The 15,718-nt window shown below is 43.6% G+C and overlaps 1 protein-coding gene across 1 annotated transcript in view; it reads right to left on the bottom strand.

Moving 5' to 3' along the window:
- Positions 1-15,718, bottom strand: part of ntn4 (netrin 4) — a 31,969-nt gene that overhangs the window by 15,226 nt on the left and 1,025 nt on the right. Inside the window, exons 2-3 of the mRNA XM_084910268.1 lie at positions 14,107-14,660; positions 7,366-7,644 (exon numbers count right to left, since the gene is read on the bottom strand). Of these exons, the coding sequence (XP_084766394.1) occupies positions 7,366-7,644; positions 14,107-14,660 (833 nt within the window). The remainder of the gene's footprint in view (positions 1-7,365; positions 7,645-14,106; positions 14,661-15,718) is intronic.

The raw sequence follows: 15,718 nt of genomic DNA, 5'->3' as shown, positions 1-15,718 counted from the left end.
AGATTCTTTGCACTCATTTCCCACGGTGTTGTGATGCGTCATACCTTGTCCCCGGTTCAAAAATCCTATAGGAGCACGGCCACATGCAGCATGCCCTCTGCCTGAACTGACCCCAGATCAGCCCCGCAATGTCGAGGTGAACACGCACACACATGACTGGTTTCACACACCGGTTTTAATCACACTAATAGGAGGAGAAATTGCACAAATGAGAGGTCCGGGTAATCAGGAGACATGATTACACGTTCAGCAAAGAGTAGTGATTAATATAAAGTGTGCAAAGAAAGGAGGGGAAAGAGGAGAAGCGGAAAAAGCCAGGAAAAAACTCTGGCTTAAGTCCACACGGCTGGTATTTCAACCCACATGTTTACCATACGGCAATATGCCATAGTTAACACACACCCAATGATGCAAACTCATCCAGACTGTGGACAAGGGGGGCTGGCCTGTCTGTGCATTTATGTACTTTTACACAAAGACCATTACCGGTTCCCAAAAGTTCCCAAAGAAGTACAAATATTTTAGTATTTGCACAGCAGTTATAAGTAAATACCACAACTGTAGGTGTGCTTGATTTATCTCCGTAACAGCTCCACAAAAGCTTTGAGACAGATGAAAGCATTACAGGCTCATTAACTATTACCACTTTATAAAATGCCTTTTCTGAGTTCAGGTTTTACATAGCTGAGGTTTTCTCGTGTTAAATGTAACATAACAAATAAAGGCCTATTACAGCTCTACCAGGGCCTGATGTGACACTGGACTGGTGGGCGTGTCTTGCACCTTAGGACTGTTGACTCAGATTATACTCAAAACCTTAGGCTGCAGTCTCACAGGCCCAGAGACAGGAAGTCGTCATCTTCTCTCTCACCGGAGCCTTTTGGTAATGGAGCAGTGAGTCACCCAGACAGTAAATGGTGAGTGTAGCTGCCAGCAACCACTCGCCAACCGGTCAGGAATACACATTCTTCCCCAGGGACCGGAGGTCACCAGCTGGTCTCTGGCTTGTGTTAATGAGGCCTGAGGTAGAGCGCTTGGCAGCTGACTCCAATCAGCAATTAGCTGAGGAGCGCTGAGGCTCCAGGAATGGACAGTGCCTTTGCAGGATTGTCACTGTGTGGTTTGTGACGTTCATGCTGCTGCTCAGCATAGACGACAGTGTTTTGATAATTTAACCTTTAAACGTATTCTTTTGTTTAGCGATAGTAGCCGGTCTTTCTCCAAGTTTAATTAATGATAAAACCTTTGTTTGCTCTTCAGTTTCCCCCTTCTTAACCCTAACTTTACTTCTACAGAAACTGGAGGATGCTTGTAAGGCCCACAGGCAGTTATTTGGACTGTTATTTTTAAGCACCTATCTAAATAAATTATGTCACTGGGACATAGAGAATGCATAAAAATGCATAAATAAAAGGTTTAAAAGGCTGTTTTCTCCCTTCTTCTACTGCACATGCACAAAGTTACACAACATTTTGGCTTCATTTATAGCTTAATCCTGAGCCAGCATTGAGCAGTATCTCTGGGTCCTCTCAGAAGAGGAAATTAAAAAAATATGAATGTTGAACTTTTAACCAAATAGTTATTATGTAATCTCACTGTTAATGCCATATATTTGTGCACATCTGTAACGCTGATGGACATTGGCACAAAAGAAACCGGATAAATGCTGCAATGACTGACACCCCTCTTGTATAAGGCCCATTTGAGTTAGTGTGAAAGACAAACGAGGCAAAGATTTAAGTGAGAGAAATGAAAACAGTCGGATGGACTGGAGGATTGCTCATTAGTTAAAGTGAGTGTGACCCCTGTAGTACTATTTGTTTAAGTAGGGGCAAGCACATCTGACTTTGCATTGGTATTTATTTCTAATATTACTTAAACAAAAATGGCAAGTTTACATCAGACTGAATTTAAGGACCTATACAGTCGTCGTCTCCATCGGCTCTTACACCCTGCTTTCAGCTTCTCCTTCCTTGACGCGTCTTCTCTGTTTTCACTCTTTCCAGTTTGATAGTTGTCCCCTCGCTTTCTCCCTCGTCGTCTCTCACATTTTCGCTGGCTAATTTTGAATCCTCCTGTTTTTCCTCACAGTTACCGTCAGTTACAGGTGTATCTGACAGCTCAGGTGAAAGCAGGATTCATACAGATGAGGGCTCGTTTCATTTAAATGATTCCACTGTGTATTATTGTTGTCGGGACATCATTCACTCCTTCACAGCCTCACTGGTTGCACTCGTCTCTGAGCTGCTCTCGGTAGGTAATTACTGAAATTAACTGTTATTAAATCACCTGGAGAACTTTGCACTCCTTTTTTTTCATGTTCCCATAAAAGCCTGGCCATTATTTATTTTATTATTATTATTTTTTCATTAACATTTAGGAATCATTGAACAGTACCATCAACTTCAACAATTTGTTACTACACGTATTTTTCTTTTTTTTCTTTTTTTTTTTTTTTTAACAACAAAAATATCCATACAAAAGGGAAAAAACAAAAAAACCCAAAGAACAACAACAACAAAACATGTGGAGAGTGAGATTTTATTACCCTTAATATAACTAATATATCCTCCAGTCTTCTAGTAGTTAACAAAGTCAAAATCAAAATCTGGCCTGCGTTTTACTTTGCACTCCTAGCAGTTTTTTTTAACACCAAAACAGGGTTTTGTGCCAGCATAGATCTCATAGTATGATATCTTTGGCCACTTATTTTGTGTGCATAAAATAGGGTTAAAATGACAGAAAATTTCAACAACATAAGCTATATATTAGGGGTGCAACAATACTCGTATCGATATTGAACCGTTCGATACAGTGCTTTCGGTTCGGTACGCATATGTATCGAACAATACAAAATTTTTTATTTATTTTATCAACTTTTCTTCTGACGATGCTGTCTGTGTTGAGCGCTCAGTGGATCTGCGTTCGACTACTCTGCCTAGGCTGCACTGTCGAGTGCAGATCCATTGAGCGCAGCGCAAGCTAGCAAGACAGAAGCTAAGCTCGTTGCAACATGGCAACTGCCTCAACGCTACCCGAAACTGAACCTCCCCCACCCTCATTCAGATGTGGCGTTTGGAACTATCTTGGTTTTCATGTGACGTATGACCCTGAAGGTAAGCGCGTCATGGACAAAAGTAAAACAGTATGTCGGATGTGCCACGCAATGCTCAAATGGTGGGAACTAGTGCGTTAGCGCAGTTAGCTTGTTAACGTGTTGACGCCGTCCAGCCCCACGCACGGGGCGATCCGCGGTAACTTGTTAACGGAGATTTGCAGCATTATGGCGTTAATGTCATTTTAACGAGATTAACGCTGACAGCACTAGTGGGAACACAACGAATATGACTGCACATTTACGCCGACATCATCCTAGTGCAAAGACAAGTGGAAGCAGACAAAAACAACAAGCACGCATGCTACAAACTTTACCCGAGTCATTTAGACAGCTGTTAGCACATGATTCTCCTTATGGGGACCTGATATGTTTAATATGCTGCTGAGAATATAGCCCAGAAGAAGCGTATAGTATAGCTTTTATTTTGGAAAGAGCCATTTCTCTGAAATAAACTCTCTTTTCCAAAGATGAGTGATTTTTTGTTGTTTCAGCAACATTAAATTTAAAAACTGTACTTTTGAGTTAAAATATATATTTATAATTTTAATAAATGACAAATTAAAAAAGCATGAACATTTTTTTGTATCGAAAAAAATATCGAACCGTGACACCAAAGTATCGAACCGAACCGAACCGTGAATTTTGTGTATCGTTGCACCCCTACTAAATATATATATTTTATAATCTTTCTTGTGAAAAAAAAGTGGTGGAATGTTGCTTACGTGCGTTTGAGCAGCTCTGCTCCTGTGGGTCCATAAATAAACTGTCTTATCTGTTTTATCCATGTTTTTAACTTCAGTTCCTGTCACCTGCATTTTGTCCCTCTCGGGATACAGCTTTATCTTTTAAAAAAAAATTTCAAGTTATTAACTGCAAAGATGACTCAGATTAAAATTATTCTTCCACCCTCTCATGTTTCTGAAGTGGTTCCACACTTTTAGCTTGTTTATTTCGGTCTGAATCAGATGATGAGTTTGCAAACTTGTGGTTTGGTTCCTTTCACAAACAGAAAACTCAAAGTGAACCAAAATGCATCACTAAGAACCTGAGTGCATCAGTCTGGGTTGGATTATGATTTGAATCACGTTCCCACCATAAATGAACTGTTCTGGAGATCATCTGCAGCCAAACTTAGAACTCCTTTTTAAAAGGTGCGGTTGTTTTTGGTCCCCACCAAAGTTCGCACTGTGTTCAGGTCGGCAAAAAACAAACCCCATCAAGAGGCGGTGAAATGAACCAGAGCTTGATTTAAATGGACTAAACAGGACGTGTGAAACAGGCCCTGCTCTTTATTTGATGACAGCTTTTTCTCATTCACTTGCATGCTTAATGGTCAGCAGCTACTCTGGAAGTGAAAACTCATCCCAGAGCTCAGGGTCACACTCAGAACAGAGCGATCCCTGACAGAACTGATTTCCCCCTGACAGTTCAGTTGCAGGCACGGGATGCCATTAAATGTGCTTGTGTTAGCTTTGTGGCTAATCACGCTGAACTACAAAGCCCCCAGTGGGTGGACGGGAGGACAAAACCAACAAACAGAGCAACCCTTCAGTCTCTCAGTGACTATCAGAGCCACTTTCTCTGCTGATTACGCCAAACAGGCACACTTAGAGCAGACAAAACACTGCATGCCTGAGAAAACGTGCACACCTAGCACACACACAGCAAACCATGTGTGATAAAAGTACACATTTGGATAGAGAAGTGAATACTGCATTGTTTGCTTAGCACACAGAATGGCAAATTTAGAAGTTTGCACATGTTTACAGTATGAAGAACCCCAAAAATGCATAACAACACACACACACGCACGCACACACAAAGCTTTCTCAGAGCGATCACTAATCTCTGCCCTCATCTCCTGTCCTGTGCAGCACTGCTTGTTTGGGTTTTGTCAGAAACAGCACCTCTGGTTCGAAACGGAGACATAAAACAAACTGCTGATAGGCGGGACAAAAAGGCGTTTATATAACCTCCCCTGTGTGTTTACCGAACGTTCCCGCATGGCACACAGCGCAACCACGCTCCAATGACCTGAGGTAATTTTGTGAGGACCATTAAGGCAGATTTACACTTCGAACTGTAACGCTCACGTGCAGCTAGAATAATACTTGCTGGAAAAAAAAAAGAAGAAATTAAGTAGTATTCTCCACCATTCTACATTCGAATGATTTATTGTAATTATCTTAGCATGCAGAGGAGGGTTTTTCTGCCCTGTCCTTTAAAGTCTGTTTCAGAGGATTTTTCATCCCACTGATGGAGGAAATCCTGATGAAAATACTCAGCGGAGCTACTTGGAATTTCTTGGCATGCAAACAGTCAGATTAAAAGATTGAAAGAGCTGTGGCCAATAAATTGTTTATCACCAGCTTCATGGCAAAAATGCTCGTATCAGCAATAAAAACACGCTCGAACGACCTCATTCATTTATCACGCAGAATACCGAACACGCTCGCTGTTTCATATCAGTATTTGTGGTAGTGACAGAAAGAATTCGATTTTGGATAAAAGTGGTGGAAGTGAGGCTCATCTGAAGGCTTGGGCTCACCTTATCAGGTGAGGAGCTCAGTCATTCAGGAGGGAGTTTTTTGATCCACGTAAAAAAAGCCAGCTGAGGTGGTTCCAGCATCTGGCTAGGATTGTTCAATTATAAGGACACAGTGGAGAGATTTTGCCTCCCAGGTGGTTTAGGAATGCCACCACGACCCCCCTGGAGAGTTGGAGGTGGTGGTTGGAGCCCACACCCGGATAAATAGATAGAAAAGGGATAGATGGAACCATGTAAAGTAAAGAATGGTTTAGTTTGTCAGATTTTCTTTTCCAGAGTTTTATCCTTTTGCACCTTTGGACCTCTTCTAGCACTGCTAATATCTTTAGATCAGTCCCCAAACACCTGCATGTGCGCACCTGTGACGAATGTGGATCTCAAACTACTACAAAGAGGAAACCTTCTGTATCACACTGGCCTAACTTTCACGTCACTGCCAATGAGAGCTTGGCTAGAACCCAGAGACCGAGTTTACAAAGGTTACAGTCTAAACCCTAAAAAGTGAGCATCAGATCAGGGATGATGCTCACTTTTTCTGATATTCTCGTTGTGCACTAACAGAAAAACAAAAAACAAAACAGGAAGTAGAGCTTGAGGTGGAAGCTCTACTTCCATTTTCAAAGATGAAGATTATTACGTGGATGAAGAAGACAATGAAGACGAATAAAATGAAGATGAAAATGAAGAAAAAGACAAAGAGTGTGAAGAAGACGAGGGTTGTGCCCTGCTAGGGTCAGATTGTTAAAGAAGAGTTCTACTTAGAGTCCTGAGACGTGTCAAGGAAGCCGTTTGCCAGAATGATGGCATCGTTTCCCAGCATGCTCATGAAAAATTCAGGTTTCTGGGGTCAATCCAAGAATCTGCCCACCAGATTTGGCTTCCTACAAACTCATCTACTTCCTTTAAATGAAATTCAAGATGAGGGGTGGCGGTTTTGACGCACCACAAAGGGTTGCAAATACAGTGTAAGTGGTTTGTTGCAGTAAGATCAAATGAACAAAATTTATCTCTTAAAATGATCCATTTAGTGAGAAGAAAATAAGTTTTTATTCGTGTACGGGCTACAGCTTTGATGTAGTACCACTGTTTATCTGTGTAAATGTCTCTGCTCACAGGCTGCAAAGGAAACTCTCACTTTCCTGTCAGGCATGGCTGATTGCAGCAGAGCAGGCGCTCGGCTTCAAAGTCGTCCGGCTGTGTTTGTTTGTGGAGATGGCCGTGATAGGAACTTGGCTTTGAAATGCTTAAGGTTGATCTCCAGCAAAAACATTGTCACTTCACACCTTCATCGACACACTCGCTCGCATCAACACCACCATTAAACCGCAGGTTGAACCGACATCTCCATCTCCTGCGTTTGTTATCACGCAGAGAGCGGCAGCCGGAGTCAGGAGCAGAGGAAGCAGGAGGGAATGAACGTGACCCCTCCTTTAGTCTGTTTTCTTAACACGACTGCCAACATGAAGGGAAACAAAGCTTGATTTCTCGAGAGCGAGTGAAAAACGAGCACATGGCGTGTGACTACGTGGTAAGAAGAATCAAAACAAGTGAGACTAGCAACAGAAAAAAAGATGTACGTGTGTGGAAAAAAAGAGAAGATGAATAGTGGTGTGATTAGCACTGGAATTGATAAAGATTTAAAAACAACCAAAAACAGGCAGTAACCGGAGTTCGAGAACATTAACTTCTCTCCTCTTACCACGTGGTTGGTCCGGTCTCTGATGGGCTGGTGTCCCGGCATGGGGACACACTGATCAGCGTGGCCGTTACAGAAGCAGCTCCCCTTCACTATCAGGTCGTAGATGGCGAAGTTTCGGGTGGGGAGGGGTTCGTGTGCGGAGGTGAGGTCTTTGGCCTGGCAGGGACACTTCTGATGCTTCAGCAGTCTGATCCGGATGTTGGTCACCTTCAGCTGCTGCTGGCCCTTCAGCCCATAAGGATCCAGGGACTCCCACTTCGGAAGGGTTCGGTAGATCACCTGACATTTAGAAAGAGACAATCAAGGAAACAAAAAGAAAACAAAAATTTAATGAGCAAAACACCAAAAAATGGAAATTCCTCTATTTACCCAGCTCACTGTGATCTAATAGAACTGAAAAAGTCATTTTGTAAGACATGCATCATTGAAATTACAGCAATGATTGACACGGGTTTACTTTTTTCATGCTACATCTAACTGGAGAAATGTGCTACTCATTGCCTGGGACGTCTTTCATGGAAAATGTCTTCCAACTTATTTTACAGCTTCAAAGGTATACTCTTCCTATTTTATTAACCACTACAAACACATTAGAACATATTTTAAAATACATTTTTACAGGTGTTTGTAGATTTTCAGGGTTTGATTGATTGCCAGCTGCAACTTTGTCTCCTTCCTTAAAGTCATGCATGCTCTGCTCTGCGGGTCTCATTAGGTATATACACAGGACATGAATGTCAGTGATGACAGCCCCAAAGCATAATGCCACCACCATGCTTTACAGTTGCTATAGTGTTCTTGGTTTGAAAGCCTCACCTTTATTCCTCCAAACATACTTGCAACTTGCTAAGGGGCATTTAAAAAAAATACTCGTGAGGGAGTATGTGTATATTTATATTATTTGTGCACCTAATTGTTGTTTTCAGTTCAAAGACATCACTCAAAGCTCATAATTCCCATGAAAATGTATGCCCATGACGAGTGTATATAAATGTGGTTTTCAAGCCTCTTTGGTTCTTCAGGTGTATTTAGTTACAGAAGTGGATAAATTGATATCACTTATGTCACCACATCTGTTACATTAAAGTGGTTTGTTTTGGTTTCATTCATGTACCAAACTTTGACCTTACACCCGGCCATTATTGGTCATGTCCTCACTTGGTAATGTGGGTTCTGTGTGGGTTCTGTGCACTGCACCCCCACTTTTACACTCTCTCGTCCATGGACATCCTTCAAATTGAAGATCCCTTTATGGGCTGCCATCTCCATGGCTACTGCTGCCACTGGCAACCATCGCCGCTGCTGTCGTCGAGGTGAAAAAGTTGCTGTTGGCCCCAACTCTCACTATGAAAGCAGCGTGTGAGTTTGCAGTGTGCCGAGCTGTCACTGATATCATTGTGTGAGTGGTGTGTGTTTGTGTGCAGCTGAGTGTTTTTCTTTGGTTCAAGAAAAACAACCCTGCTGCTTGCTGATTGGCTGGATGACTGGCGGAAAGTGTGATGGGAGGAGCACTATTAATTTCCCTGTTGTTGGAAAAGGTCACGAGGTCACAGCATTGTGGTCCGCAATTAAGAGAACACGACAAATAGGATGAGGGGCGCTGGTCCGCGGGAGAGCACGGAGAGCAGGGTCAGACAAAGGCGGGGATGGAGATGCAGCTCCACATAACTCAGAGCTGGACAAAAGCCTGCGACACCCTAGCGACACCACGGCAACACCAGCACACACACGCACCCACATCGACATGCACATAAACATACGCTGACAACACAAATCAGCGTCGCCTGGAGCTTTTACTGCTGCTGCCCTGGAAAACAAATATTCACATTTATAGATATGCTGATGACACCCATGTTTATCTTAATCCATGATACACACAGAGATGAAGCCACAGTCTCCTCAGGTTTGTGTTGAGGATACATCCTAGCAAGACAAAAAGGTTTGTGTTCAAGAACCCTTTCATATCATCCTTTATTGAGTGGAATACCACGTGCCACTAGTCGACTCAAATTTGCAACCTCAAGCTCTGAACACAGCTCTGACATCGTATTACTGTTAAGTTAGCTGTTAAATTTGTTGCAGGCCCCAGTCATGCAGGCCTAGAGACTGGTTGGTTACCCTTTGGCAAGCCCCGGTTGATAGAAAAAACAAAATTGTGTTGCTCAACCGGCTTGTGGGTGTTTACTTCCAGGTTTTGGTTACTAGTTGAATTAGGGAAGTGGCTTACTTACGGTAATGTTTTTGACTTGAGTTAATTGCTCACCTGTCAACTGTCATTTGGGTTTATACTTTGCTTTATCTTTTTTGGTTTACTTACACAGCACAGGGCCACCCATCCACATACTACATGAATGACCTATGAACATAATCAACCTTTTGTTTTTTAATAAACTTGCTTTGCATATATGAGCTGATACACGTTTTGTTCATTTGAGCTCTACATAAGTACAGCTGGCAGAAATATGAGTTTTCAAATAGTCAAAAAGACCAGAATATATCGTTAAACCATGCATGTCTCACAAGATTCCTGTATCCAATATGACAGATTTTGAGGATAAAAAATGTATTATTGAACTTGCATTCGCAGCAAACATTTTAGAAAAAAATAAAACCAAAAAACCATCAGTGTAAATATGCCTGCACTGGCTGTTTTGGTCAGGGGGGGCAAACTGATGCGTAAATAACTTGGTTAGTCTGCATTAGTCTGCATGTAGACTGAGTCTTTGCACTTTGCAGGATATCAACTGTTAATACACTTATGGAAGCTGAAAGCCGTGCTGAAACCTCATACCGCACTTGGGAAAGTTTTCCACCTGCCATTAAGCTATGTAACAAATTTCCGGCTCTGTGAGGCGGCAGGTTCACTGAAAACCTTTCTTCCTGTTTCAGCCTGCAAACTTAAAGTAAGCCTGCCTTTAACAGGCTTAATTCCATCAAAGCACTGTGGACTGTAATCTGGTAAACAGGCACAATGGGCATTGATGGAAGGAAAAAGACGGAGTAGGGGGGATGGGTGTCTAGCCAACAGTACCAACATCCATCAGAGCAACAGCACTTCCTTCCCAGCAGACAGAGGAGAGGGAGAGCCGACTGTAAGTGTTTATCTGAAAGGGCACGGATGAGTGTGTGTGTGCGCGCGCGTCGGCTGGTCTGCGTCCCTCTCTCTTCCCTAAGGAGGTCAGTCTGGACAACAAACACTCACATTCTTCCAGCCCAGCTGACCTCATAAATAAGACAAGCAGCTCTGAATACACACTCTCTCTCCCTTTCTCACACACACAGACCACCTTTTCCACACATTACAGGTGAACACGAACAGCTTTCAACACATGAGATGACATGCTTTCATGTTTGCGGGTGAAAGAAGAGAAGAAGAGAGCTGAGCATACCTGCTGCCTGTAATCGCTCCCAGCTATGACCCCCCCTCCCCAAAATTCACCACAGCTCTCACTTATCTCATCACACAGCCTCAGACACTCACATGCAAGCAAAAGAAACACACCGCAATCACACACATGCATACAATCAAACATCACTCGGCTGATGCGTCTGCTATTCATCTTGCTTTATATTTTAGTGCGATGGCATTTTTTCATTGACTTTTCTGTTTCTGAAGGAGGGTCAGTACTCTGTGAAGCCAAAAAAGTTTCATTCTGCAGAAATAATCTAAAACAGCAGTGGAATATTAATTTCTTTTGTCAATTTAAGTGCATTAAGCGCAACCAGAGTCCAATATGACATCTAAAAAGCTCCATAAAAGACAAGCGATGGCATGTCTGTTCAGCGGTCACTGACAGTAAGTGAGTTTATGTAAAGTTGATTAAAAAGTTATTCAAGTTATTCATTTCTTTGTGATAACAGCCACAATATGCAGCTGGACCCTCCTGAAAACAACAAGTAAAGGTTGCAGTAAATGTTACAAAGCTCAAATTAAATAAAGGTGTTATTGAAGCCTTGGGAATTTACGTATAATCGGCGACGTGGTGTGGGCAAACCTTGGGGGTTCAGTCTATTCCAAAAAGTTCCCTGTGCCCCTCAGAGAGGCTGAGATGGTTTGGACATGTGCAGAGGAGGGATAATGGATCTACTGGACAAAGGACGCAAAGCGGTTGACCTCAGAGGACATTCATGGACGTAGCAAAGGAGGACATGGAGAGGGTTGGTGTGACAGAGGAGGATGTGAGGGACAGGGTGAGAGATAGATGATCCACTGTGGTGACCCCTAAAGAAGGAGGTCAGGAATAAGTCACATCTTAGTGCATCCGTAGTGAAAGAGGACAAAACAATTCCCACACAAGCAAAGTGGCTGATGTTTTTCAAGCATAAGTGAAAGTAGGACTTTTTGAAGAACCCTTCATTATTAAAAAAGTAAAAGCCGAATTCGTTACCTTTTTCAAATCAAAACTGGAAAAGAAATCCAAATCTGAAACTCTGCACTCATAGTAAGCAACCACCGCAGACCCATTGTGTGGTGAGGTCATGAATCCACTCACGCACGATGTCTCTCCTGCTTTGTTTACTTCTCTGCAGCCTGTGAAGGTGGCCACATGTATGTTACTGCCCCCTGAGGTACTGTTATCAATATATATTTTAACAGGTTTCTGACTTTTAATTGAAATAGTACCCGAGTGCAGGCCAACTATGAACATAACTGTGAGAACTTAGTATTTATGAGACAACAAGTGAGATTAGCATGGAATAAAGCTCTATATTCGTACAGTACATACATAAATAAGGCTTGTTGTCATGTCGTGACCTTGACTGTCAGTAGAGATGATGTAGAAGCAAAAACCAAAAGGTGCACAGACGGTGTGAGCAGCTGAGCAGCAGCAGCTGGTCCGTCAGTGCACTACTTAACCTCTTTTAACCCCAGGGTCATCAGTGGAGAGGTTAAAGGGCAAACAGGTCATGCTCCTAGCACAGGTGGCTCACCCAAACAAGCCGGAGAGAAGCAGGAGACGGAAAACAAGCTGCTATTTTCACACCTTCACGCACAAAAGGAGACGGAGAGGGGAAAAAAAGACCTGAGCGCCTCACGGAAACACCTCAGAGTAGCTGGGAAGAGTCCACATTTCATATGAAAGCGCCGCAGGGGAGCCCGGCACACCATCGGGTTTGGCATGTGCCTCAGCACACATCTGCAGAGCAGCTCCCGACACACACTGCTTCAATTAAACATCAATGGAGTGCAGGAAGCCCTCTCGTGCTACAGTCAAAGTACGCCTATTAAACACTCAATCATGCACTCGGGAGGCTTCCCCCCACCTGGCTTTCCCTCTGCTCGGCGTGCTGTCTGTGCTGTGTGACTCTTGAATGTTGCGTGACTTACTGCAGAAAGATCTGACTTTGCTCCAACAGGAGGGGTTAAATGATGGAGAGGCTGCCCTTCAGGATTGGCTGTTAAGTAGCTCGCTTTACCTGTCACATGTGACATCATTAGCACTTCATTCATGGAGGAAGAAAAAAGCTGCACGACGAGAAGGAAAGTCTGTCAGGCCTGCGGGTGTGCATCCGCGCTCCTTCCCACCTACGCTAACCTGCTATCCGAGCGGTGTTTGGACTCAGAGGAATGGTGGGAATTCGAGACCTGATACAAATCTGATCATCAAAACTGCTTCCAGAAAGAAAGCAGGCCAGTCGAAGAACAGTAACAGTGCAGCCTTTAAACTTCAAACTGTTGCTGTTATCTACCTGTTATGCCTGTGTTTATTTTGACATATACTCCCAAACTGGACCCCAACCAGGTTATAGAGAACTTTAAAGGATTCTGCAGTCTGCTAGAAATGTAGCCCTGTTAATGCAATGCAGGTGCAGTTTATGTTTTTTCCAAAGATGTATTTACTAGAAGGCTGTGAGCAGTAGACCCAGGCTGATAAAACTAAGAAGACATGGTCAGAGAGTCATTTCAGGACTCGGTGACTGAATTAAGAAAAGCAGCTGCATGTGAAAGGCACAGAGGATACCAGCACCTTGGGTGCTGGTATCGATGTTACTTTGACACATCCCATCCACCTAAACACTGCAGCTCCAATTGTAAGACACTTCCCACCAGAAGTGAGCACATAACACAAGAAAGAGCCCAGGCCTCCAAAATCCTCAGATCCCAATCCAATCAAGCATCTGCAGTATGCACCAGAACGAGCCCAATCAACAGCCCTGCCCCCAACGGGACTCCACTGCCAGCGCCTCAGTGCCAGACCCACAAGAAACCCCCAAAGGTCCATGCCCTGACGTTTCAGAGCCATTTTGGCAGCACCTAAGGGGATTTTTTTTTCTATAAAAGCTCCAGTGTTAAGAGGAGATAAAAAAAAAATACCCTGTCTTTGAATACTGTGTAAGAGATATGTTTGGCTTCTCTTCTTTCCATTGCCTTTATATGCTGGGATCCTGGATCTGGAGCATAGTCAGATGACACATTCTGGGGACAGGAGCCAGTATTTTGGGGGTTTCTGGGAGAGATCCAGGCCAAAATGTCCCATTTCATGCATTTGTTTAGAAAGCTAAACTGCAGTCAGATGACAGCTGATGGTTCGGAGATTCCCATTTGTCTCTAAACTGCTTTACTGATCCCTACAGATTCTGCATGCTCATATTCAGAGATTATATGCAAATTAACCCTGCTTGTCTCCATGCTTTGTGGGAATATGGAGCTAGAGTTGATTTGAAATAGAATAATTCTTTATTCATGTTCAGTGTGACTGATGTCATAAAACCCCCTAAAGACTTGGAGCATCGCCTCACCTCTCCGCGGTTGCAGGGGTAGGCGCCTGAGTACTTGGACGTGCAGGTGGCACCATCCTGGCCAATGCCTGCCTTTCCCTCTTCCAGCCTGAAGGCGGCGCTGCAGTTGGTGGCGTAGTACTGCATCATCCTCCAAGTTCTCCCGAAGTCCTGCGAGCGCTCCAGAGTCATGGCGGCAGGCCTAGGTGAGCGAAACACCAGGATGAGATGCGTGAAGTAGAACTCCGTCTCCAGGTCCAGCTGCACAGTCTCCGACTCAACCCCTCCAGCCGACTGCCACCAGGTATTCGGGTGACGGAAGGAGGAGTCGGACATGGCCCCGGCCAGATGGGACAGGTGGGGCAGGCCGGCGTTGCATTTGGTGCACTTGGCGGGGCTGCAGGCCAGGTTGGCGTCGGGGTCGGAGTAGAAGCAGTGGAGCTCGCTGCCGTTGTTGCCACAGACGGTCTGCGTCAGCACCCTGCGACCCAAGGCGAGGTTCCCCATGCGGGGGTTGCAGGCGCGGTTCTCACAACGGGGGGCCACGCCCCCATTAAACACCACCTCAGACAGACCTGCAGGACGGAGAGAAGAAACTTTTTATGGACTCACATGACACCATCCTTAGTCACTTTAAAGGGTTACTCCACCCAAAAAAACCAACCCCAAAACAAAACACTGACCTTTACCAACACCTGGCCATGTAGGTGGGATTATTTGACTAAAATATTAAAAATAATGGTTCTCACACCATCATTAAAAGTAAAATTTCTCTCCCGAGTCCAGTTTACTCTGCAGAAAAACAATATCAACAGTTTCTTTCGGACTATTGGCAAAAGTAAAATGAGTTAAAGAGAAGGGGAAATACTTTAAAGACCAGATTAAATCCAACCGAAATTATCTGCTTGGGTAGATATCACCCAATAAAGACATATCAGTCCATCTACAAAATTGGCCCCATTAGTGTAAAAAAAAAAGAAAAAGCAATGAGCCTTAGATCATCTTGAAAGAAAATTAATATTTTTCTCAATTTTTCCAGTAAAACTAAACATTTTCCTATTATACTTAGATTTAAATATTCTGTTTGTCAAAAAGACACAATCTCTCTTTGCGGCAGCTTTTGTCCATTTGTGGTCTTTTTTCTCACCACATTCTGGATGATTCACAGCTCTTTCAGTGGTATATTTAACATCTTTGAGCCTCTTCTGTCTGTATTTCTTCCTGTTTTGCATCTTTTCCCGGTTTTATTGGGCTACTTTCACTTTTCCTGGACTCTCATTCAAACAGAAACCAAATAAAAACATAAAGTGTGAAACTAAAGCTGGGCTAATGTTTTGTTTTCGGTGTCAGTGGACCAAAAATCAAACCAGCCAGAGAACAGCGAACAGACACACCTCATTCAGTCTGAGAGTGAGTGGGGCAGCTGAGAAATGGGCTGTGTGTGTTTGTGTGTGTGTACACAAGTCAAGTGTTTTACCTCGATCGGAAATGTTATGCAAAAAGGATAATAGAGGCATTGTGCACCTGCCTGCCACGGACCGCAGGCAGCGTGGACTCTGACACAGATAAAGTTTGGCAGCTCGGGGACGATGAGCAGCATTCAGACGCCTTCCAGACGCTCTACAACCCTAAC

The sequence above is a fragment of the Perissodus microlepis genome, chromosome 17 (assembly GCF_051167445.1).
Source record: "Perissodus microlepis isolate ML-2025 ecotype Zambia chromosome 17, ASM5116744v1, whole genome shotgun sequence".
NCBI classification, from domain to species: domain Eukaryota; kingdom Metazoa; phylum Chordata; class Actinopteri; order Cichliformes; family Cichlidae; genus Perissodus; species Perissodus microlepis.
This window is presented reverse-complemented; position numbering and strand designations above follow the sequence as displayed.